Source organism: Salmo trutta, chromosome 16 (genome assembly GCF_901001165.1).
Source record: "Salmo trutta chromosome 16, fSalTru1.1, whole genome shotgun sequence".
In the NCBI taxonomy this organism is placed as follows: domain Eukaryota; kingdom Metazoa; phylum Chordata; class Actinopteri; order Salmoniformes; family Salmonidae; genus Salmo; species Salmo trutta.
Genome location: NC_042972.1, coordinates 545510 through 571268, shown reverse-complemented (window position 1 = coordinate 571268; position 25759 = coordinate 545510). Strand labels below are relative to the sequence as shown.

Genomic DNA, 25759 nt, shown 5'->3' with positions numbered 1-25759 from the left:
AACGTTACACCGAGGCCTGTAATCTGGAGCGGGATCGATTTGGAGGTGAAGGTTCCGTCATGGTTTGGGGTGGTGAGTCACAGCATCATTAAACTGAGCTTGTTGCAGGCAATCTCAATGCTGTGCGTTACAGGGAAGACATCCTCCTCCCTCATGTGGTACCCTTCCTGCAGGCTCCTCCTGACATGACCCTCCAGCATGACAATGCCACCAGCCATACTGCTCATTCTGTGCATGATTTCCTGCAAGACAGGAATGTCAGTGTTCTGCCATGGCCAGCGAAGAGCCAGGATCTCAATCCCATTGAGGACGTCTGGGACCTGTTGGATCGGAGGGTGAGGGCTAGGTCCATTCCCCCCCAGAAATGTCCAGGAACTTGCAGGTGCCTTGGTGGAAGAGTGAGGTAACATCTCACAGCAAGAACTGGCAAATCTGGTGCAGTCCATGAGGAGGAGATGCACACCAGATACTGACTGTTACTTTTGATTTTGACACTCCCCCTTTGTTTAGGGACAAATTATTCAAATTCTGTTAGTCAACTTCTTATGGATCAAATCCTGTTAACGGGATCGATTTGACAACATCCGGTGAAACTGCAGAGCGCGAAATTCCCCAAAAAATTATTACAAATATTTCACTTTCATACATTCACAAGTGCAATACACCAAATTAAAGCCTGACTTCTTGTTAATCTAGCCACCGTGTCAGATTTCAAAAAGGCTTTACGGCGAAAGCAAACCATGCAATTATCTGAGGACAGCACCCCATCAAACAAACACATGACAATCATAATTCAACCCTCCAGGAGCGACACAAAACTCAGAAATAACGATATAATTCATGCCTTACCTTTGAATATCTTCTTCTGTTGGCACTCCAATATGTCCCATAAACATCCCAAATGGTCCTTTTGTTCGATAAATTCCGTCGTTATATCTCAATTTATTTGGCGCGTTTGGTTCAGAAATACACCGGTTCCAACTCGCGCAACATGAATACAAAATATTGAATAAATTACCTGTAATCTTGATCCAAACAACTTTCCTAATATAACTTTAGGTATTTTTTAACCTAAATAATCGATTAAATTTAAGACGGGATAAACTGTGTTCAATACAGGACAAAAACAAAGTGGAGCGAGCTTTCAGGTCGCACGCCCCAACCACAACAGTACACTAAACTCGACCCTCATTACTCAAAAGAAAAACATCAACCAATTTCTAAAGTCTGTTGACATCCAGTGGAAGCGATAGGAACTGCAAGCAAGTGCCTTAGAAAACAAGATCCACATAGAAACCCCATTGAAAACACTGTCACCTCAAAAAAAAAAAAAATCCTGGATGGATTGTCCTCGGGGTTTCGCCTGCCAAATAAGTTCTGTTATACTCACAGACATAATTTTAACAGTTTTAGAAACTTTAGAGTGTTCTCTATCCAAATCTACCATTATATGCATATCCTAGCTGTGGCATTGTGTTATGTGACAAAACGAGACATTTTAGAGTGGCCTTCTATTGTTCCCATCACAAGGTACACCTGTGTAATGATTATGCTGTTCAATCAGCTAGTTGATGTGCCACACCTGTCAGGTGGATGGATTATCTTGGCAAAGGAGAAATGCTCACTAACAGGGATGTAAACAAATTTGTGCACCACATTTGAGAGAAATAAGCTTTTGTGCATATGGAACATTTCTGAGATTTTTTTTTTGCTCATGAAACATGAGACCTACACTTTACATGTTGCATTTTTATTTTTGTTCAGTGTAGTTGACATTGGTCAAGTTTTGTCTTTCATTTCTGCTTCTCTAGCGGAGCGAGGACGCTCAGGGAACGGGGAGGTTTTTTGTGCAAAATGTCCAAATGACATCAATTGGACCGGTTTTAAGGAAGTAAAAAAAATCCAACATTCTGGTAGTATATCAGTTCATCTTGGATGCACATTATGTGGTAAAAAATTCTATAATGTCAGGTTTTATTTCGCTGAAAGAAATTGCATGTTTAGGCTACACAACAGGTCTCTAAACGTGCATTCTTACAGTATTCTCTCAAGATGCTGAAAGAAAGAAATCATATTTCTCCACTTCTGTTCGCGAGACAAAATTAACATTTTACCGCAAGAAACAGTTCATTGTTCAGGAGATAATTCTATAATAGGCTACAATTGAAGCCTACAGTCAGTGTCCAGACTTCAGCTACTATTCCAACTAGGCTACTGTTCCCATCTGAACTTGAAATCAAGGAGTACGGCCGTCTCTGACACACACGTTATCACACATCTCTGGCTCAAGGAGCAAGAGAACACTAACTGTATTTCAGGGGAACAACATGATGTCATGTTCTGTAATTCCTCCTCAACATTACTTTTGGTTTTCTGTGATTGTCTATTAAATAGGGGCAGGAGTGTTTCCTGAAGCTGTGTCCTCCTTAACAGGTACATTTCCTGTCCCTACTCCAGTTCCCTACCTTGAGGGTGAGGCCAGGTTTCCTGAGGGAGTATTTCATTGGTCGATCCTTCAGTATATCATGCAGCTTCCCTGGGTCGGCCCCGCCCATGTGGCAGCTGAACTGTGGGACTCGCTCGCGGCTGCAGTCTGGCGCGGGAGTGCGTCCTGCGTCAGGCAGCACCTTCCTCAGCCAGCGGTAGTACTGAGACTGGGCTCCCTGCAGCTGCTCCCTCTGCAGACTCTCTCCTGGGGGAGGGAACACAGGTAGGAGCATATTATAATTAATGTTTCACAATGCCGTGCCCTACTGAACGCCGTGCCCTACTGAACGCCGTGCCCTGCTGAACGCCGTGCCCTGCTGAACGCCGTGCCCTACTGAACGGCGTGCCCTACTGAACGGCGTGCCCTGCTGAATGCCGTGCCCCGCTGAATGCCGTGCCCCACTGAACGCCGTGCCCTACTGAACGCCGTGCCCTACTGAACGCCGTTCCCTACTGAACGCCGTGCCCTGCTGAACGCCGTGCCCTGCTGAACGCCGTGCCCTGCTGAACGGCGTGCCCTACTGAACGCCGTGCCCTACTGAACGCCGTGCCCTACTGAACGCCGTGTTCTACTGAACGCCGTGACCTACTGAACGCCGTGTCCTACTGAATGCCGTGCCCTGCTGAATGCCGTATCCTTCTGAACACTGTAACCGACTAAAATCTGGGCCATACTGAACACTGTAACCTACTAAAATCTGGGCCATACTGAACACTGTAACCTACTGAACACTACTGAACACTGTGCCAAACTGAAAACTGTATCCTACTGAACGCTGTATCTTACTGAACACTGTAACCTACTGAATGGTGTATCCTACTGAATGCTGTATCCTATTGAACGCTGTATCCTACTGAACGCTGTATTCTACTAAATGCTGTATCCTACTGAACACTGGGCTATACTGTAACCTACTGAACGCTGCATCTTACTGAACACTGACCTACTGAACGCTGTGTCCTACTGAACTCTATTCTACTAAACACTGTATCCTACTGAACACTAACCTACTGAACGCTGTATCCTACTGAACACTGCGACCTACTGAACTCTGTTCTACTAAACGCTGTATCCTACTGAATGCTATATCCTACTGAACTCTAACCTACTGAACACTGTATCCTACTAAATGCTGGGCTTTACTGAACGCTGTATCCTACTAAACGCTGGGCCATACTGAACGCTGTAACCTACTAAATGCTCGGCCATACTGAACGCTGTATCCTACTGAATGCTGTATCCTACTGAACGCTGTATCCTACTAAATGCTGTATTCTACTAAATGCTGTATCCTACTGAACGCTGTATCCTACTGAACGCTGTATCCTACTAAAAGATGTATCCTACTAAATGCTGGGCCATACTGAAAAATGTAACCTACTGAACGCTGTATCCTACTAAATGCTGGGCCATATTGAACAATGTAACCTACTGAACGCTGTATCCTACTAAACGCTGTATCCTACTGAACACTGGGCCATACTAAATGCTGTAACCTACTGCCGTGCCATGCTGAACGCCGTGCCCTACTGAACGGCGTGCCCTACTGAATGCCGTGCCCTGCTGAATGCCGTGCCCCACTGAACGCCGTGCCCTACTGAACGCTGTGCTCTACTGAACGCCGTGCCCTGCTGAACGCCGTGCCCTGCTGAACGCCGTTCCCTGCTGAACGCCGTGCCCTGCTGAACGCCGTGCCCTGCTGAACGCCGTGCCCTACTGAACGCCGTGCCCTACTGAACGCCGTGCCCTACTGAACGCCGTGCCCTACTGAACGTCGTGTCCTACTGAACGCCGTGCCCTACTGAACGCCGTGCCCTACTGAATGCCGTGTCCTACTGAATGCCGTGCTCTGCTGAATGCCGTATCCTTCTGAACACTGTAACCGACTAAAATCTGGGCCATACTGAACACTGTAACCTACTAAAATCTGGGCCATACTGAACACTGTAACCTACTGAACACTGAATACTACTGAACACTGTGCCAAACTGAAAACTGTATCCTACTGAACGCTGTATCTTACTGAACACTGTAACCTACTGAACGGTGTATCCTACTGAATGGTGTATCCTATTGAACGCTGTATCCTACTGAAAGCTGTATCCTACTGAACGCTGTATTCTACTAAATGCTGTATCCTACTGAACACTGGGCTATACTGTAACCTACTGAACGCTGCATCTTACTGAACACTGACCTACTGAACGCTGTGTCCTACTGAACTCTATTCTACTAAACACTGTATCCTACTGAACACTAACCTACTGAACGCTGTATCCTACTGAACACTGCGACCTACTGAACTCTGTTCTACTAAACGCTGTATCCTACTGAATGCTATATCCTACTGAACTCTAACCTACTGAACACTGTATCCTACTAAATGCTGGGCTTTACTGAACGCTGTATCCTACTAAACACTGGGCCATACTGAACGCTGTATCCTACTGAATGCTGTATCCTACTGAACGCTGTATCCTACTAAATGCTGTATCCTACTAAATGCTGGGCCATACTGAACAATGTAACCTACTGAACGCTGTATCCTACTAAATGCTGGGCCATACTGAACAATGTAACCTACTGAACGCTGTATCCTACTAAACGCTGTATCCTACTGAACACTGGGCCATACTAAATGCTGTAACCTACTGAATGCTGTATCCTACTGAACACTGTAACCTACTGAACGCTGGGCCATACTGAACGCTGTATCCTACTGAACACTGTATCCTACTGAACACTGTATCCTACTGAACACTAACCTACTGAACACTGTATCCTACTGAACACTGTAACCTACTGAACACTGTAACCTACTGAATGCTGTATCCTTTTAAACGCTGGGCCATACTGAACGCTGTATCCTACTGAACGCTGTATCCTACTGAACACTGTATCCTACTGAATGCTGTATCCTACTAAATGCTGTATCCTACTAAATGCTGGGCCATACTGAACACTGTAACCTACTAAATGCTGGGTCATACTGAACACTAACCTACTGAACACTATCCTACTAAATGCTGTATCCTACTAAATGCTGGGCCATACTGAACGCTGTATCCTACTGAATGCTGTATCCAACTAAATGCTGGGCCATACTGAACGCTGTATCCTACTGAATGCTGTATCCAACTAAATGCTGGGCCATACTGAACGCTGTATCCTACTGAATGCTGTATTCAACTAAATGCTGGGCAATACTGAACGCTGTAACCTACTGAATGCTGTATCCTAACGCTGTATTCTACTGAACACTGTATCCTACTGAACACTGTATCCTACTGAATGCTGTATCCTACTGAATGCTGTATCCTACTGAATGCTGTAACCTACTGAACGCTGTATCCTACTGAACGCTGTATTCTACTGAACGCTGTATCCTACTGAATACTGGGCGATACTGAACGCAGTGCACTACTGAACACTGTGCCCTACTACTACATGGCCCTGGTAACTATGAAATAACACACATGGAATCATGTAGTAACCAAAAAAGTGTTAAACAAATCAAAATATATTTTAGATTCTTCAAAGTAGCCACCCTTCGCCTTGATGACAGCTTTGCACACTCTTGGCATTCTCTCAACCAGCTTCACCTGGTATGCTTTTCCAACAGTCTTGAAGGAGTTTCCATATAAGCTGAGCACTTGTTGGCTGCTTTTCCTTCACTCTGTGCTCCAAATCATCCCAAACCATCTCAATTGGGTTGAGGTTGAGTGATTGTGGAGGCCAGGTCATCTGATGCAGCACTCCATCACTCTCCTTCTTCTTGTTATTTCATCGTTTTGATGTCTTCACTATCATTCTACAATGTAGAAAACAGTAAAAAATTAAGAAAAACCCTTGAATGGGTAGCTGTCTCCAAACCTTTGACTGGTACTATACAGCGGTCTCTACCTGGTCCCTACTTGTGAAGTGGATGATGACAAGTAGGACAGAGCTGAATACGGGTATGGTAAACTGGTATGGTAAACTAACCAGGTAGGTGTATAGTAACTATAGAGACAGGGTGGGGGTCTGGTACCTGGTAGGTGTACAGTAACTATAGAGACAGGGTGGGGGTCTGGTACCTGGTAGGTGTACAGTAACTATAGAGACAGGGTGGGGGTCTGGTACCTGGTAGGTGTACAGTAACTATAGAGACAGGGTAGGGGTCTGGTACCTGGTAGGTGTATAGTAACTATAGAGACAGGGTGGGGGTCTGGTACCTGGTAGGTGTATAGTAACTATAGAGACAGGGTGGGGGTCTGGTACCTGGTAGGTGTACAGTAACTATAGAGACAGGGTGGGGGTCTGGTACCTGGTAGGTGTACAGTAACTATAGAGACAGGGTGGGGGTCTGGTACCTGGTAGGTGTACAGTAACTATAGAGACAGGGTGGGGGTCTGGTACCTGGTAGGTGTACAGTAACTATAGAGACAGGGTGGGGGTCTGGTACCTGGTAGGTGTACAGTAACTATAGAGACAGGGTGGGGGTCTGGTACCTGGTAGGTGTATAGTAACTATAGAGACAGGGTGGGGGTCTGGTACCTGGTAGGTGTACAGTAACTATAGAGACAGGGTGGGGGTCTGGTACCTGGTAGGTGTACAGTAACTATAGAGACAGGGTGGGGGTCTGGTACCTGGTAGGTGTACAGTAACTATAGAGACAGGGTGGGGGTCTGGTACCTGGTAGGTGTACAGTAACTATAGAGACAGGGTGGGGGTCTGGTACCTGGTAGGTGTATAGTAACTATAGAGACAGGGTGGGGGTCTGGTACCTGGTAGGTGTATAGTAACTATAGAGACAGGGTGGGGGTCTGGTACCTGGTAGGTGTATAGTAACTATAGAGACAGGGTGGGGGTCTGGTACCTGGTAGGTGTACAGTAACTATAGAGACAGGGTGGGGGTCTGGTACCTGGTAGGTGTACAGTAACTATAGAGACAGGGTGGGGGTCTGGTACCTGGTAGGTGTACAGTAACTATAGAGACAGGGTAGGGGTCTGGTACCTGGTAGGTGTATAGTAACTATAGAGACAGGGTGGGGGTCTGGTACCTGTTAGGTGTACAGTAACTATAGAGACAGGGTGGGGGTCTGGTACCTGGTAGGTGTACAGTAACTATAGAGACAGGGTGGGGGTCTGGTACCTGGTAGGTGTACAGTAACTATAGAGACAGGGTGGGGGTCTGGTACCTGGTAGGTGTACAGTAACTATAGAGACAGGGTGGGGGTCTGGTACCTGGTAGGTGTACAGTAACTATAGAGACAGGGTGGGGGTCTGGTACCTGGTAGGTGTATAGTAACTATAGAGACAGGGTGGGGGTCTAGTACCTGGTAGGTGTACAGTAACTATAGAGACAGGGTGGGGGTCTGGTACCTGGTAGGTGTACAGTAACTATAGAGACAGGGTGGGGGTCTGGTACCTGGTAGGTGTATAGTAACTATAGAGACAGGGTGGGGGTCTGGTACCTGGTAGGTGTACAGTAACTATAGAGACAGGGTGGGGGTCTGGTACCTGGTAGGTGTACAGTAACTATAGAGACAGGGTGGGGGTCTGGTACCTGGTAGGTGTACAGTAACTATAGAGACAGGGTAGGGGTCTGGTACCTGGTAGGTGTCCAGTAACTATAGAGACAGGGTGGGGGTCTGGTACCTGGTAGGTGTACAGTAACTATAGAGACAGGGTGGGGGTCTGGTACCTGGTAGGTGTATAGTAACTATAGAGACAGGGTGGGGTCTGGTACCTGGTAGGTGTACAGTAACTATAGAGACAGGGTGGGGGTCTGGTACCTGGTAGGTGTATAGTAACTATAGAGACAGGGTGGGGGTCTGGTAGCTGGTAGGTGTCCAGTAACTATAGAGACAGGGTGGGGGTCTGGTACCTGGTAGGTGTACAGTAACTATAGAGACAGGGTGGGGGTCTAGTACCTGGTAGGTGTATAGTAACTATAGAGACAGGGTGAGGGTCTGGTACCTGGTAGGTGTACAGTAACTATAGTAACAGGGCTGAAGGTGTGTTACCTGCCAGGTATATAGTAACAGGGCTGAAGGTGTGTTACCTGCCAGGTGTAGAGTAACAGGGCTGAAGGTGTGTTACCTGCCAGGTGTATAGTAACAGGGCTGAAGGTGTGTTACCTGCCAGGTATATAGTAACAGGGCTGAAGGTGTGTTACCTGCCAGGTGTGTAGTAACAGGGCTGAAGGTGTGTTACCTGCCAGGTGTATAGTAACAGGGCTGAAGGTGTGTTACCTGCCAGGTGTATAGTAACAGGGCTGAAGGTGTGTTACCTGCCAGGTGTATAGTAACAGGGCTGAAGGTGTGTTACCTGCCAGGTGTATAGTAACAGGGCTGAAGGTGTGTTACCTGCCGTGTGTATAGTAACAGGGCTGAAGGTGTGTTACCTGCCAGGTGTATAGTAACAGGGCTGAAGGTGTGTTACCTGCCAGGTGTATAGTAACAGGGCTGAAGGTGTGTTACCTGCCAGGTGTATAGTAACAGGGCTGAAGGTGTGTTACCTGCCAGGTGTATAGTAACAGGGGGGAAGGTGTGTTACCTGCCAGGTGTATAGTAACAGGGCTGAAGGTGTGTTACCTGCCAGGTGTGTAGTAACAGGGCTGAAGGTGTGTTACCTGCCAGGTGTATAGTAACAGGGCTGAAGGTGTGTTACCTGCCAGGTGTATAGTAACAGGGCTGAAGTTGTGTTACCTGCCAGGTGTATAGTAACAGGGCTGAAGGTGTGTTACCTGCCAGGTGTGTAGTAACAGGGCTGAAGGTGTGTTACCTGCCAGGTGTATAGTAACAGGGCTGAAGGTGTGTTACCTGCCAGGTGTATAGTAACAGGGCTGAAGGTGTGTTACCTGCCAGGTGTATAGTAACAGGGCTGAAGTTGTGTTACCTGCCAGGTGTATAGTAACAGGGCTGAAGGTGTGTTACCTGCCAGGTGTAGAGTAACAGGGGGGACAGGACTCAAGACTGATGGGGGTCTGATGTAGAGCTCCATGTCGTCGTAGCGGTGTAGCCAGGGTCGGATGTCTCTCTGAGGCAGTGTGGGTCTCAGGGTGTTGCCATGGAGCACATTCTCTCTCCAAGGCTATGGAGGTAGAAACATTACACATTAAGATGCCACACATAGCTGTTTTAAATACATCACTAACCATAACCCTATAGAGATATACATCACTAACCCTATAGAGATATACATCACTAACACTATAGAGATATACATCACTAACCCTATAGAGATATACATCACTAGCCCTATAGAGATATACATCACTAACCCTATAGATATAAACATCACTAACCCTATAGAGATATACATCACTAACCATAACCCTATAGAGATATACATCACTAACCCTATAGATATAAACATCACTAACCCTATAGAGATATACATCACTAACCATAACCCTATAGAGATATACATCACTAGCCCTATAGAGATATACATCACTAGCCCTATAGAGATATACATCACTAGCCCTATAGAGATATACATCACTAACCCTATAGAGATATACATCACTAACCCTATAGAGATATACATCACTAACCCTATAGAGATATACATCACTAGCCCTATAGAGATATACATCACTAACCCTATAGAGATATACATCACTAACCCTATAGATATAAACATCACTAACCCTATAGAGATATACATCACTAAACATAACCCTATAGAGATATACATCACTAACCCTATAGAGATATACATCACTAACCATAACCCTATAGAGATATACATCACTAACCCTATAGAGATATACATCACTAACCCTATAGAGATATACATCACTAACCCTATAGAGATATACATCACTAACCCTATAGAGATATAAATCACTAACCCTATAGAGATATACATCACTAACCATAACCCTACAGAGATATACATCACTAACCATAACCCTACAGAGATATACATCACTAACCCTATAGAGATATACATCACTAACCCTATAGAGATATACATCACTAACCCTATAGAGATATACATCACTAACCCTATAGAGATATACATCACTAACCCTATAGAGATATACATCACTAACCCTATAGAGATATACATCACTAACCCTATAGAGATATACATCACTAACCATAACCCTATAGAGATATACATCACTAACCCTATAGAGATATACATCACTAACCCTATAGAGATATAGATCACTAACCCTATAGAGATATACATCACTAACCATAACCCTACAGAGATATACATCACTAACCATAACCCTACAGAGATATACATCACTAACCCTATAGAGATATACATCACTAACCCTATAGAGATATACATCACTAACCCTATAGAGATATACATCACTAACCCTATAGAGATATACATCACTAACCCTATAGAGATATACATCACTAACCCTATAGAGATATACATCACTAACCATAACCCTATAGAGATATACATCACTAACCCTATAGAGATATACATCACTAACCCTATAGAGATATAGATCACTAACCCTATAGAGATATACATCACTAACCCTATAGAGATATACATCACTAACCCTATAGAGATATACATCACTAATGGCGTCAGACCGAGGCCTTGCATCTGTCCTCGTGCTCCTAGACCTTAGTGCTGCTTTTGATACCATTGATTATCACATTCTTTTGGAGAGATTAGAAACCCAATTTGGTCCACACGGGCAAATTCTGGCCTGATTTAGATCTTATCTGTTGTGAAGATATCAGTTTGTCTCTGTGGATGGTTTGTCCTCTGACAAATCAACTGTAAATGTCGGTGTCCCTCAAGGGTCTGTTTTAGGACCTGTTTTAGACTCTGTTTTAGGAAATGCGCTAAAATTCAAACCGGACAATAGCGTATTCATTCAAGGAGAAAAAAGAAGGAACAGCGTGCTCGCGGGAACGCGCATATCCAATCTCTTTGTCCCCAGGCAGACCACTCAGAAACTGAGCTACTATTCTCTGCCCAGTGACAGGGGAAGGCTCAAGACACTTTCTGAAGGCTGTTGACAGCCAATGGAAGCCTTAGAAAGTGCAACGTGACCACACAGATACTGTAGTTTCGAAAGGGACTAGAAAGAACTACATTTCTCAGACCCTTCACTTCCTGGTTGACTTTTTCTCAGGTTTTTGCCTGCCATATGAGTTCTGTTATACTCACAGACACCATTCAAACAGTTTTAGAAACTTCAGAGTGTTTTCTATCATTATATACTAATAATATGCAAATATTTGACTCTGGGCCCGAGTAGTAGGCCGTTTAATTTGGGTACGTTTCTCATCCGGCCGTGAAAATACTGCCCCCTATAGCGAAGAGGTTAAGGCTAGGGCTGATTTCAAGGTTTTACTACCTACCTATCTTTCAGATTTGGTCCTGCTGTACATACCTACACGTACGCTACAGTCACAAGACGCAGGCCTCCTTACTGTCCCTAGAACTTCTAAGCAAACAGCTGGAGGTAGGGCTTTCTCCTATAGAGCTCCATTTTTATGGAATGGTCTGCCTACCCATGTGAGAGACGCAGACTCGGTCTCAACCTTTAAGTCTTTATTGAAGACTCATCTCTTCAGTAGGTCCTATGATTGAGTGTAGTCTGGCCCAGGAGTGTGAAGGTGAACGGAAAGGCACTGGAGCAACGAACCGCCCTTGCTGTCTCTGCCTGGCCAGTTCCCCTCTCTCCACTGGGATTCTCTGCCTCTAACCCTATTACAGGGGCTGAGTCACTGGCTTACTGGTGTTCTTCCATGCCGTCCCTAGGAGGGGTGCATCACTTGAGTGGGTTGAGTCACTGACGTGATCTTCCTGTCCGGGTTGGCGCCCCCCCTTGGGTTCGTGCCGTGGGGGAGATCTTTGTGGGCTATACTCGGCCTTGTCTCAGGATGTTAAGTTGGTGGTTGGAGGTATCCCTCTAGTGGTGTGGGGGCTGTGCTTTGGCAAGTGGGTGGGGATATCCTGCCTGTTTGGCCCTGTCCGGGGGTATCATCGGACGGGGCCACAGTGTCTCCCAACCCCTCCTGTCTTATCCGGTGTCCTGTGTGAATTTAAGTATGCTCTCTCTAATTCTCTCCCTTTTTCTCTCTATTTGGTGCCAGAATAACAACCTATTCCTCAACATAACCAGGACTAAGGAGATGATTGTGGACTACAGGAAAAGGAGGACCAAGCACGCCCCATTCTCATCGACGGGGCTGTAGTGGAGCAGGTTGAGAGCTTCAAGTTCCTTGGTGTCCACATCAACAACAAACTAGAATGGTCCAAACACACCAAGACAGTTGTGAAGAGGGCACGACAAAGCCTATTCCCCCTCAGGAAACTAAAAAGATTTGGCATGGGTCCTGAGATCCTCAAAAGGTTCTACAATTGCAACATTGAGAGCATCCTGACTGGTTGCATCACTGCCTGGTACGGCAACTGCTCGGCCTCTGACCTCAAGGCACTACAGAGGGTAGTGCGTACGGCCCAGTACATCACTGGGGCTAAATTCCCTGCCATCCAGGACCTCTACACCAGGCGGTGTCAGAGGAAGGCCCTAAAAATTGTCAAAGACTCCAGCCACCCCAGTCATAGACTGTTCTCTCTGCTACCACATGGCAAGCGGTACCGGAGTGCCAAGTCTAGGACAAAAAGGCTTCTCAACAGTTTTTACCCCCAAGCCATAAGACTCCTGAACAGGTAATCAAATGGTTACCCGGACTATTTGCATTGTGTGCCCCCCCCAACCCCTCTTTTTACTCTGCTGCTACTCTCTGTTTATCATATGTGCATAGTCCCTTTAACTATACAGTACATTCATGTCCATACTACCTCAATTGGGCTGACCAACCAGTGCTCCCACACATTGGCTAACCGGCTATCTGCATTGTGTCCCACCACCCGCCAACCCCTCTATTATGCTACTGCTACTCTCTGTTCATCATATATGCATAGTCACTTTAACCATATCTACATGTACATACTACCTCAATCAGCCTGACTAACCGGTGTCTGTATGTAGCCTTGCTACTTTTATAGCCTCGCTACTGTATATAGCCTGTCTTTTTACTGTTGTTTTATTTCTTTACTTACCTATTGTTCACCTAATACCTTTTTTGCACTATTGGTTAGAGCCTGTAAGTAAGCATTTCACTGTAAGGTCTACACCTGTTGTATTCGGCGCACATGACAAATAAACTTTGATTTGATTTGATTCTAGGGAGTTTTTCCTAGCCACCTTGATTCTACACCTGCATTGCTTGCTGTTTGGGGTTTTAGGCTGGGTTTCTGTACAGCACTTTGTGAAATCAGCTGATGTAAGAAGGGCTATATACATACATTTGATTGATTGATTGAATAAGAAGTCTTGTTTTCAGTTGCAGAACATACTGGTGATGGTGAAGCCTGCTGAAACCTGGGTTGTGAATGTGCCTTAATGAATATGACCCTGCTGTAACCTGACCTCTTACCCCTAACCCCTGGGCTATCTATGATATCACCTTCCTGAGCTCGTCTCTGCGGGCCTCATCGGGGTGTCTGGGATGTTCGTTGGCCTCGATGGAACTCCTGAAGCCTGGGTAGAGGAAGCCATCGTGGGTCCTCCAGGCTGCCCTCCTCTGGTTCTCCCTAGCCTTCCGCTCAGCCTCTACCTCCTGGGGGTCGACTGCAGCGCTGTGGTACTGCTGGTTGTAGGTCCACCTCGGCCCTAAAGACTGCATAGGGAGAGGAAGCGAGTATATTTAGCCCCTCTTGGAGGACAATGGATGTACACTGAACAAAAATATAAACACAACATGCAACAATTTAAACGTTTTTACTGAGTTACAGTTCATATAAGGAATTCAGTGTTTTAAAATACATTCATTAGGCCCTAATCTATGGATTTCACATGACTGGGAATACAGATACGCATCTGTTGGTCACAGATACCTTTCTTAAAAAAAGTAGGGACGTGGATCAGAAAACCAGTCAGTAGCTGGTGTGACCATCATTTGCCTCATTCAGTGTGACACATCTCCTTTGCATAGAGTTGATCAGGCTGTTGAACATGCTTAATGGGTGACATGTCTGGTGAGTATGCAGGCCATGGAAGAACTGGGACATTTTCAGCTTCCAGAAATTGTGTACAGATCCTTGCGACATGGGGCAGTGCATTATTATGCTGAAACATGAGGTGATGGAGGTGAATGAAGGGCACGACAATAAGCCTCAGGATCTCGTCACGGTATCTCTGTGCATTCAAATTGCCATCGATAAAATAAATTGTGTCCGTAGCTTATGCCTGCTCATACCTTAACCCCACTGCCACTATGGGGCACTCGGTTCACAACGCTGACATCAGCAAATCGCTTGCCCACACAACGCCAAACAGTGTGTACTTTTCTTGTTTTGTACTTTAGACGCTTTTCTTGTTTTGTGTCGTTCAATGTTCTTCGTCATTAAACTCACTAACTGCACTTGCTTCCTGACTCCCTGACTACCTTACTGAAATAAGCTTTTTGTGCGTATGGAACAATTCTGGCATCTTTTATTTCAGCTCATGAAACATGGGACCAACACTTTACGGGTTGCGTTTATATATTTGTTCAGTATAGATTTGAGAAATACTTATTTGTTATGAAACCCAGCACATTTTGGGTTGATGGTTTCTTCAGGGTTTCTCTGCCTGGGGAGAGGAATGCACATGTCCATGTAGCAAAGGTAGTTCAGTGAACCGTATTCCTGTGATGAGTAACCTTGAACACAAAACTAATCACTAATCATATGATGCAAAACTCGTCACACCGGCTGTATTTCTACATGCTTGAATGGCAAATAGCTCAGATACACACGAAAGCAAATTACCCCGGGAATCAATAGATTGTTATTGTTTTTTGTGCATCTCTGAGCAATCAAAATGGGTGAATGTCCCTTTAATTCAGCAGGCTAACATGATAGTGTGTCATGTTACCTGTGTCATCTCCCTAGCCTGCTCTGTCATGTTACCTGCAATGTTCTCTAATGTCATCTCTCTAATGTTATCTGTAATGTTATCTCTAATGTTACCTCTCTGTAGCATGTTTCTACCCGGTACCACATCCTGCTCCATACCTGCGTTGTGGTCTGAATGCTGTGTCTTTTGTCATCCAGTGGAGCTAGCAGTACTGCAGGTCTGGCCCTCTGCAGCTGAAGACTGGCCTGCTGCACTTCTGCAATGTTGGCCTGAGAATAAGTATGGATGGGTTGGATCAGAGTTACTGCAATGAAATGGTATTTGTTTTAAAAAACATCTAATCACATTTTATTGGACACATACATGCGTTTAGCAGGTGTAGCGAAATGCCCCTAGGCAACTTTATTTACTTAGCCTGGTCCTATATCTGTTTGTGTTGTCCATTAATCTGGTCTCAGAGCAAAACGTATTACATCTTACTAAAATCTATTTAGTATGTGTTACAGGCTTTGGTTTTTCCATTTATATTTTGAGGTTGGACGTTAGCATGTAGGGCGCACCGATTGGTGTCACCTTATAAGTCATAACATGTTACACCTATGCTCGTTTGTCATCTCGTTAGTTGGAAGGTATTTCACCTGTGCTGGTTTGTCATCTCGTTAGTTGGAAGGTGTTACACCTGTGCTCGTTTGTCATCTCGTTAGTTGGAAGGTATTTCACCTGTGCTGGTTTGTCATCTCGTTAGTTGGAAGGTGTTTCACCTGTGCTGGTTTGTCACCTCGTTAGTTGGAAGGTGTTACACCTGTGCTGGTTTGTCATCTCGTTAGTTGGAAGGTGTTTCACCTGTGCTGGTTTGTCATCTCGTTAGTTGGAAGGTGTTTCACCTGTGCTGGTTTGTCATCTCGTTAGTTGGAAGGTGTTTCACCTGTGCTGGTTTGTCATCTTGTTAGTTGGAAGGTGTTTCACCTGTGCTGGTTTGTCATCTCGTTAGTTGGAAGGTGCTCCAGTTTTCTTGAGAGATGTGGAGGGTTAACACCTTTAGTTGGCCCTCCCCATTTTGATTTCTAGACAAGTAATCCTTTATCTGATCTTCCCTGTTTTCTCTTTGCTCCACTTTTTGGTTTGATTCCTGTCTTTAAGTTGTGTGTGGGTTTTACTTTTGTTTGTCTGTTCTTGGGGGAATGTAGTGGGTGTCTTTAGGTTCCGGTTGTTGTTGCTAGTCAACTTTCAGTGGACACCCCCATGAGTGTCTTTCAGAATCCCTCTGAAAACCCCACCTATTTCAATTTGGGTTTGGTCAGTGACTCTGCAGAAAACTGTTTTTTCGTATCCGCCAGTTTGTCATTAATGCCGTGAAAAAATTGTCTCTCAGTGTCCTACGTTGAGATAAAAAGCCTTCTTGTGGGAGCACTCCAGCCCATTAAGTCTCTGGTCTATCTCCGTAACAAGATTTTGGATCAGATATGTATGAACCCTTTGTTTCAGATGGGTTCGTGTCTCTGCAGAGGGGAGATGCTGGTAAGCAGCCGGAGAAGATACTATGAGACATGGGGGCAGACCAGTCCTTCATTTTGGAGGGTGTTTTGCCTTTGTCTGACACTTCAGCAACTGGTTACAATGTGTTAGTGGAGATGGGTTGCATGGAAGTTCCTTTGTATTAAGTAGAACGCGAGTCCGATCTTTTTTCTGGTTTCTTGTATTTGTGAGAGATATTGACGTGTTGAGCTGTCTGTTTGAACTACTTATTTTCTTAAAACTGCATTGTTGGTTAAGGGCTTCTAAGTAAGCATTTCAATGTACACCTGTTGTATTCAGCGCATGTGACAAATACAATTTGTTTGATTTGCAATGGCACACCTGTCTATATAAGGTCCCACAGTTGACAATGCATCTCAGAGCAAAAACCAAACCATGAGGTCGAAGGAATTGTCTGTAGAGCTCTGAGACAGGATTGTGTCGAGGAACAGATCTGGGGAAGGGTACCAAAACATTTCTTCAGCATTGAAGGTCCCCAAGAACACAGTGGCCTCCGTCATTCTTAAATGGAAGAAGTTTGGAACCACCAAGACTCTTCCTAGAGCTGGCCGCCCGGGCCAAACTGAGCAATAGGGGGAGAAGAGCCTTCATCGGGAGGTGACCAAGATCCCGATGGTCACTCTGACAAAGCTCCAGAGTTCCTGTGTGGAGATGGGAGAACCTTGCAGAAGGACAACCATCTCTGCAGCACTCCACCAATCAGGCCTTTATGGTAGAGTTGCCAGTCGGAAGCCACTCCTCAGGAAAAGGCACACGCCTGCTTGGAGTTTGCCAAAAGGCACCTAAAGACTCTCAGACCATGAGAAATAAGATTCTCTTGTCTGATAAAACCAAGATTGAACTATTTGGCCTAAATGCCAAGTGTCACGTCTGGAGGAAACCTGACACAATCCCTTCGGTGAAGCATGTGATGGTAGCATCATGAGGTGGGGATGTTTTTCTGCGGTGGAGATCAAGGTAAAGATGAACGGAGCAAAGTACAGAGAGATCTTTGTTAAATACCTGCTCCAGAGAGCTCAGGACCTCAGACTGGGGCGAAGGTTCACCTTCTAACTGGACAACGACCCTAAGCACAGCCAAGACAATGCAGGAGCCCAGACTTGAACCCGATCGAACATCTCTGGAGAGACCTGAAAATAGCTGTGCAGCGAGGCTCCCCATCCAACCTGACAAAACTTGAGAGGATCTGCAAAGAAGAACTGGATAAACTACTCAAATACAGATGTGCCAAGCTTGTAGAATTATACCCAAGAAGTCTCGAGGCTGTAATCACTGCCAAATGTCCTACAACAAAGTAAAGGGTCTAAATACTTATGTAAATGTGATATTTCCTTTTAACTTTTTCTATTTTAACTGTTTTTGCTTTGTCATTATGCGGTATTGTATGTAGATTGATGAGGGGGGAAAAAACTATTTTATATTAAGGCTAACATAGTGGAAAAAGTCAAGGGGTCTGAACTTTCCGAGTGCACAGTATTTTACGATTGCTATTGCATTGGTAGGCCAATGTAACGTAGAGTAACATATCATACTAAATGAAGTGGCACAATTTTTTTAATATAATATGTTTTTTCTCTGAGACCAAATTGTGTCCATAGCATTTGGCAAGACAGCACAAACAGATCATGCGACAAAGCTATTATTTAATCACTATCAATTAGCCTGGTTCAGACCCTGATGTACCAACTCCTCTGACGATCGTTTTCTTCACACTCTCTAAACTACCTCTCTCTCTCTCTCACACACACACACACACACACACTCTCTCTAAACTACCTCTCTCTCACACACACACACACACACACACACACACACACACACACACACACACACACACACACACACACACACACACACACACACTCCTCTCTCTCTCTCACACTCTCTCACCTACATATGGAGATCTGGTACCAGGCTATACTGTACATAATTCCATTGCATAATTTAGCATAGCATAATATAGCATAGCATAACATATTATATAACATAGCATAAAGAGGCATAGTATAGCGTAACATAACACAAGACAGCACAACCTGTATAAAATCTTTGGTGACTTTGTTCATCTGCTGGTTGGTGAGGTATTGTTTCCACTGTAAATAGGGAGCATTGTGGGTATCCACGTGGCATTGTGTGTTCTCCGAGCCATGGTGTGACCACACATCAGCCTCTGCTGCACCACTACCCAGCAGCCTCTGCTGCCACCTCCCAGGGTGCACCACTCCAAACTCCTTGGTCATGGAGAGGACCATCTCAGCCGACGGGAACAGATTGTTCTGTACAACGTCCTTCATCTTCCTCAGCTGGACCAGCAGGCTCAACCTGAAGAAGAATAATATACAACCATATTACCATATACAACCATAACACATACTATCAGCAGGCTCAACCTGAAGAACCATATTAACCATATTAACCATAGACAACCATATTAACCATAGACAACCATATTAACCATATTAACCATATTAACCATATTAACCATATACAACCATATTAACCATAGACAACCATATTAACCAAATACAACCATATTAACCATAGACAACCATATTAACCATATTAACCATATACAACCATATTAACCATAGACAACCACGGACTGTAACGCCCTGGCCATAGAGAGGGTTTTTTGTTCTCTATTTTTGGTTAGGCCAGGGTGTTACATGGGTGGGCGTTCTAGGTTTCTTTTTCTATGTTGGTGGTTTTCTTTGTTTCGGCCGTGTATGGCTCTCAATCAGGAACAGGTGTAGATTGTTGTTGCTGATTGACAGTCATACATAGGCAGCCTGTTTTTCCTTTGGGGTTTGTGGGTGAATGTTTTCTGTTTAGAGTTTGTTCCTGACAGAACTGTTGCTGGTCGTTCTTTTGGTTTCTTTTTTGTATAGTGTTCATTCGGTCAATAAAACCATTCAAGATGAGCACATCCTCCGCTGCACCTTGGTCTCATTTCAACGACAGCCGTTACACGGACGCAGCGGTCTATGGCACTGCATCTCAGTGCAAGAAGCATCACTACAGTCCCTGGTTTGAATCCAGGCTGTATCACATCCGACCGTGATTGGGACTCCCATAGGGCGGCGCACAATTGGTCCGGTAGGCCGTGATTGTAAATAAGAATTTGTTCTTAACTGACTTGCCTAGTTAAATGAAAGTTAAATAAAAAAATATATATTTATAATATATAACACATACACATCAGCAGGCTGAGCATACAACCATGGGTTGGAGGTCAAAGACACAGACAGACAGACAGATGGGTTGGAGGTCAAAGACACAGACAGAGACACAGAGAGACAGATGTAAGTAACAGACAGACAGACAGATCTGGTACCGTGACATGGCCTGGAAGCAGGTATGAGGCACCATGTCTCTGACGTAGACCAGAGGTTGTCTCATGATGGTCTCCAGGGGTTGGTGTAGGTGGACGGGAGTAAAGCTGACGTCCAGGAGGGTATATAGACGCTTAGAGAAACTCAGACCAGAGTTATAGAGAACCATCACCTGGTCCTCCTCACTGCCTGTTAACCTGAAACCACATTAACACTTTACATGTATCTATAACATCTTACTGTATGGAGAGTCTCTATAACATCTTACTGTATGGAGAGTCTCTATAACATCTTACTGTATGGAGAGTCTCTATGTATCTTACTGTATGGCGATCTTACTGTATGTTTTGAGACAGTATAACATGATTAAATCAAACCTAACTTTATTTGTCACATGCGCCGAATACAACAGACCTTACAGTGAAATGCTGAATACAACAGGTGTAGACCTCACAGTGAAATGCTGAATACAACAGGTGTAGACCTTACAGTGAAATGCTTACTTACAAGCCCTTAACCAACAGTGCAGAAAATATTTACCAAATAAACTAAAGTAAAAAATGATAAAAAGTAACACCATAAAATAACAATAATGAGGCTATATGTGTTATTGACTGTACGTTAGTTTATCCCATGTGTAACTCTGTGTTGTTGTTTTTGTCACACTGCTTTGCTTTATCTTGGCCAGGTGACAGTTGTAAATGAGAACTTGTTCTCAACTGGCCACCTGGTTAAATAAAGGTGAAATAAATACAAAAATGAAATATGTATATATATATATGTGTGTGTGTGTGTGTGTGTGTATGTGTATATATATATATACATACATACATACATACATACATACATACATACATACATACATACATACATACATACATACATACATACATACAGGGGGTACACAGTCAATGTGCGGGGGTACAGGTTAGTTGAGGTAATTTGTACATGTAGGTAGGGGTAAAATGAATATGCATAGATATGAGGGTATCTCAAAGTATGGTTTGGGATACCTTCAGAGACACATGTACCATACTCCATGAGTACACAGATACTGTGACGTTATACATCCGGTTCTGTGTAGAGACGTGTATCCCCACAAAACAATGTGATGTCATACGACAACAGCAAGCCTTTTAAAAAAAACTAGCTTTACTACATAGGAAAAATAACTAGCTTTACTACATAGGAAAAATAACTAGCTTTACTACATAGGGAAAATAACTAGCTTTACTACATAGGAAAAATAACTAGCTTTACTACATAGGGAAAATAACTAGCTTTACTACATAGGAAAATAACTAGCTTTACTATATAGGGAAAATAACTAGCTTTACTACATAGGAAAAATAACTAGCTTTACTACATAGGGAAAATAACTAGCTTTACTACATAGGAAAATAACTAGCTTTACTACATAGGAAAAATAACTAGCTTTACTACATAGGAAAAATAACTAGCTTTACTACATAGGAAAAATAACTAGCTTTACTACATAGGGAAAATAACTAGCTTTACTACATAGGGAAAATAACTAGCTTTACTACATAGGGAAAATAACTAGCTTTACTACATAGGAAAATAACTAGCTTTACTACATAGGGAAAATAACTAGCTTTACTACATAGGGAAAATAACTAGCTTTACTACATAGGGAAAATAACTAGCTTTACTACATAGGGAAAATAACTAGCTTTACTACATAGGGAAAATAACTAGCTTTACTACATAGGGAAAATAACTAGCTTTACTACATAGGGAAAATAACTAGCTTTACTACATAGGAAAATAACTAGCTTTACTACGGGGAACAAAATGGCGCCGTAGAGAGAACACGGTGTTTCAGCGAGCTCACGCGGTATTCGTAAATTTATATCCTTACATTAATCTCCTAGCTTGAAAAAGTGGTAGAATTGGCTAAATAAGTTACCCTACAATGAGTCTTGGCGACTATTTCTCAAAAATCTCCGACAACATGCCCAACAGAGCTACTAAGAAGTCGACCAAAACCGTCATCCCTGTAGAGGTGCAGGAGGAGCTAGCTAACGTTAGCGAATCTAACAACATTGCGGATCCAGGCACAATGGACCTGGTGATTAAAGGATGACAGATAACATTACTAAAGTGATCGATATTAAGATAAGAACGGTCCTGGAAGCAATAGCAGGCCATTCAGCTGAACTACAGAGGGTTGTCAAACGTGTTGATGAGGCGGAAGGAAGAATTGCTACTGTGGAAACTTCAACTACATCCATGGACACTAAGATAAAAGCACTTGAGAAGCAGGTGCGCGAAATGGCGGAGCACATTGACGACTTGGATAATCGAGGACGCAGATGCAATATCCGTGTTGTGGGACTCCCGGAAAATTCTGAAGGGACACGTTCAGTAAAATTTTTTGAGGAATGGATCCCTGGCTACCTACAAATGGACACTAAGGCTGGTCGTGTGAAGCTAGACAGAGCACATCGCTCTCAAGCACCGATACCCGGTCCCAATCAGCGCCCACGACCAGTGGTTATAAAGTTCCACAACTTTACCGACAAGCAGCGCGTCATGGATGCGGCTAGAAACATCGGTTCTGACGGTAGTCAACGTAAAGGTCCAAAGGTCTCATTCTTCAATGATTATTCCACAGCGGTTGTACGAAGGCGCAAAGCGTTTCATGAGGTGAAGGCTCGACTCAAGAGAATGAAGATCGACTACGGACTGCTGTACCCGGCCACATTGAAGATTATGGTCAACGGATCGCCTAAAAAACTCTACACATCTGAAGAGGCTGCTGCGTTTATTGACTCTCTCGGGTAAATAACCTTAAGCTGCACCTCCGCAGCATAGGATAACGTCTTACTTTATTTTGAATCTGATCATGAAACAGTGGTGTAAGTTCTCACGTGCTCCTGTTCAGTAATATTCGTATCGGTATTATTTTTCTTGCTAAAGTAACTGCCGCCGTAGCTCAGACTGAGATATGTGTGAACCTATATTGGTGCCCAGGCTTGGTTTTAGGTGGAAGAGCCTCAATCTTCTTCTATTGATTTTAATTTCCACATATATAAAGGATGAGGCTATTGAGTGGCAATGCGGACTTAAGAGTTTACATTGGAAAGTTGAAATCCCCTGCATGTTAGCTAGTGGGAAAACCCCCTTTTGGATTTTTTCATGTTTATTTTTTGGGTTTTGTATAGTTCAAGTTCAGGGTTCATATCGTTTGTTTACGCTCAGTGAGATAGAGGAGAGTTCAACACATGGAAAAAGGTACCACCCCATTTTTACAGTAAGATTCAGTCTGGATATTGAATGGTCAAAGCGCAATGGCAGGTAACAGACTACGTGTATGTACATGGAACATTAGAGGGAGCCATAACCCCATTAAAAGGAAGAAGATACTATCCTTTTTGAAAAAAGAAAATATTGATATTGCCCTGTTACAAGAAACCCATTTGAATGATAAGGAGCATCTGAAATTACAACAAGGGGGGTTTGGTCAAGTGTATTTTTCATCATTTACATCCAGAAGTAGAGGTGTAGCAATTCTTGTGAAAAAGAACCTGCCACTTAAGGTCTTGAAGTGTGTGAAAGATAAATTGGGTCACTTTGTTATAATTAATGGTACTTTACAAGGGCAGAGCATTTCCATAATGAATATTTACTTCCCCCCTGCCCACCCCCCTGACTTCCTCACTAAGGTATTTCTAGACTTTTCAGAATTAAACTCAGACACTGCAGTGGTCGGAGGGGATTTTAATTGTTTGTTGAACCCCCTTATTGATAAGCTTCCCAGTGGTATAGCCTCGCTCTCTCCTCAAGCTAAGTCACTTACAGCCATTTGTGATGATCTGGGGTATGCTGATGTTTGGAGAGCTTTTCATCCCTCCAACAGAGAGTTCACTTTTTTCTCTGCACCTCATGGATGTCAGACTAGAATAGATTACTTTTTTATGCCCAGGACGTCGCTGCAGTCTGTTTTATCCGCTAGGATAGGAAGCATAGTCATATCTGATCATGCGGAGGTGATCCTGGACATAAAACTCAACGGGGCATTCAATCAGTCAAGACATTGGAGGTTGAATACAACCATTCTTAAAGACCATACATTCACATCATATTTTATTACAGAGTTTAAAGCATTTTTCTCTATTAACTCTCAATCAACAGATAACCCCTCACTCCTTTGGGAAACCTGTAAGGCGTACGCCAGGGGTCTGATTATGTCATACGCAGCCACTAAGAGGCGGAAAAAGCGTGAAAAGCAAAAAACACTAGAGGGTGAATTGGGAACTAAAGAGAAGGACTACATTAAAACTCCCACTCCTGCCCTATTAAAGGAAATAGCAGTCATTAGATCAACGCTGGACTCCCTCCTAACACAGGACGCTGAAAAGAAAATGAGATTTGTCAAGCAAAAGCTATATGAACATGGCGATAAGCCAGGAAAGTACTTGGCGTACCTAGCTAAAAAGAGAGCTGACTCACAGTCAATTGCGGCTATTACTGATTCTGATGGCAATCATTTATATGAAAATAAATTGATAAATGACTCATTTAAGACATTTTATGCAAATATTTACGCCTCAGAACTGCCAAATGACGCACCCAAGTTAATGGAGAACTTCTTTTCTAAGATTGAGCTCCCTACTATCTCCGAAGAACAGAAGTCTCTCCTTAATGCCTCTATTACTGAGGAAGAGATAATGTCCGCAATTAAGAATCTGCAAAATGGTAAGGCCCCAGGACCGGACGGGTTTTGTAGTGAGTTCTATAAAGAGTTCCTTGAGCCATTGCGTGATATGTTTAACCACTCATTTTCAAATGACCAGCTCCCCCAAACGCTGCGAGAAGCCAACATATCACTTATTCTCAAAAAGGGAAAATGTCCGGAGTCTTGTTCCTTGTACAGACCAATTTCCCTTCTGAATGTGGATAGAAAATTGCTTTCTAAAATTCTAGCCACAAGATTAGAGGACTCACTGCCACTGATTGTGAAAGGAGACCAAACTGGCTTCATTAAGGGACGTAGGTCATGTAACAATGTCAGACGGCTCCTTAATGTAATTGAAGTCTACCAACAAAGTGCTATGGATGGTCTTGTGCTCTCCCTAGATGCTGAGAAAGCATTTGATCGTGTGGAGTGGTCTTACCTATTCTTTGCTCTAAATAAATTTGGTCTGGGGGACAACTTTATAAAATGGGTGAAAGTTTTATATGATGATCCTCAGGCTGCTGTCCTTACTAATGGACTACGGTCAAATAGCTTCTCTATACACAGAGGTACCAGACAGGGCTGTCCTCTGTCCCCCCTCCTATTTGCACTTGTTATGGAACCACTGGCCGAGGCCATCAGGGTAACGCCTGCTATACAGGGGCTGCTCATTGGTGATGTTCACCATAAAATAAGCTTGTATGCTGATGATGTCCTGATATTTATTTCTAATCCCGAGACTTCAATCACATCTCTGATTAACACTATTGAGTTATTCAGCGAATTCTCAGTTTACAAGATTAACCTAA

At 43.8% G+C, this 25759-nt stretch overlaps 1 protein-coding gene across 1 annotated transcript in view; it reads right to left on the bottom strand.

Annotated features, from left to right (window-relative positions):
* The window catches only part of cfap92 (cilia and flagella associated protein 92 (putative)), a 58208-nt gene that overhangs the window by 4306 nt on the left and 28143 nt on the right, over window positions 1-25759 (bottom strand). Inside the window, exons 14-19 of the mRNA XM_029695165.1 lie at window positions 20251-20445; window positions 18953-19238; window positions 15539-15649; window positions 13948-14160; window positions 9409-9565; window positions 2466-2692 (exon numbers count right to left, since the gene is read on the bottom strand). Coding sequence (XP_029551025.1) covers window positions 2466-2692; window positions 9409-9565; window positions 13948-14160; window positions 15539-15649; window positions 18953-19238; window positions 20251-20445 — 1189 coding nt within the window. The remainder of the gene's footprint in view (window positions 1-2465; window positions 2693-9408; window positions 9566-13947; window positions 14161-15538; window positions 15650-18952; window positions 19239-20250; window positions 20446-25759) is intronic.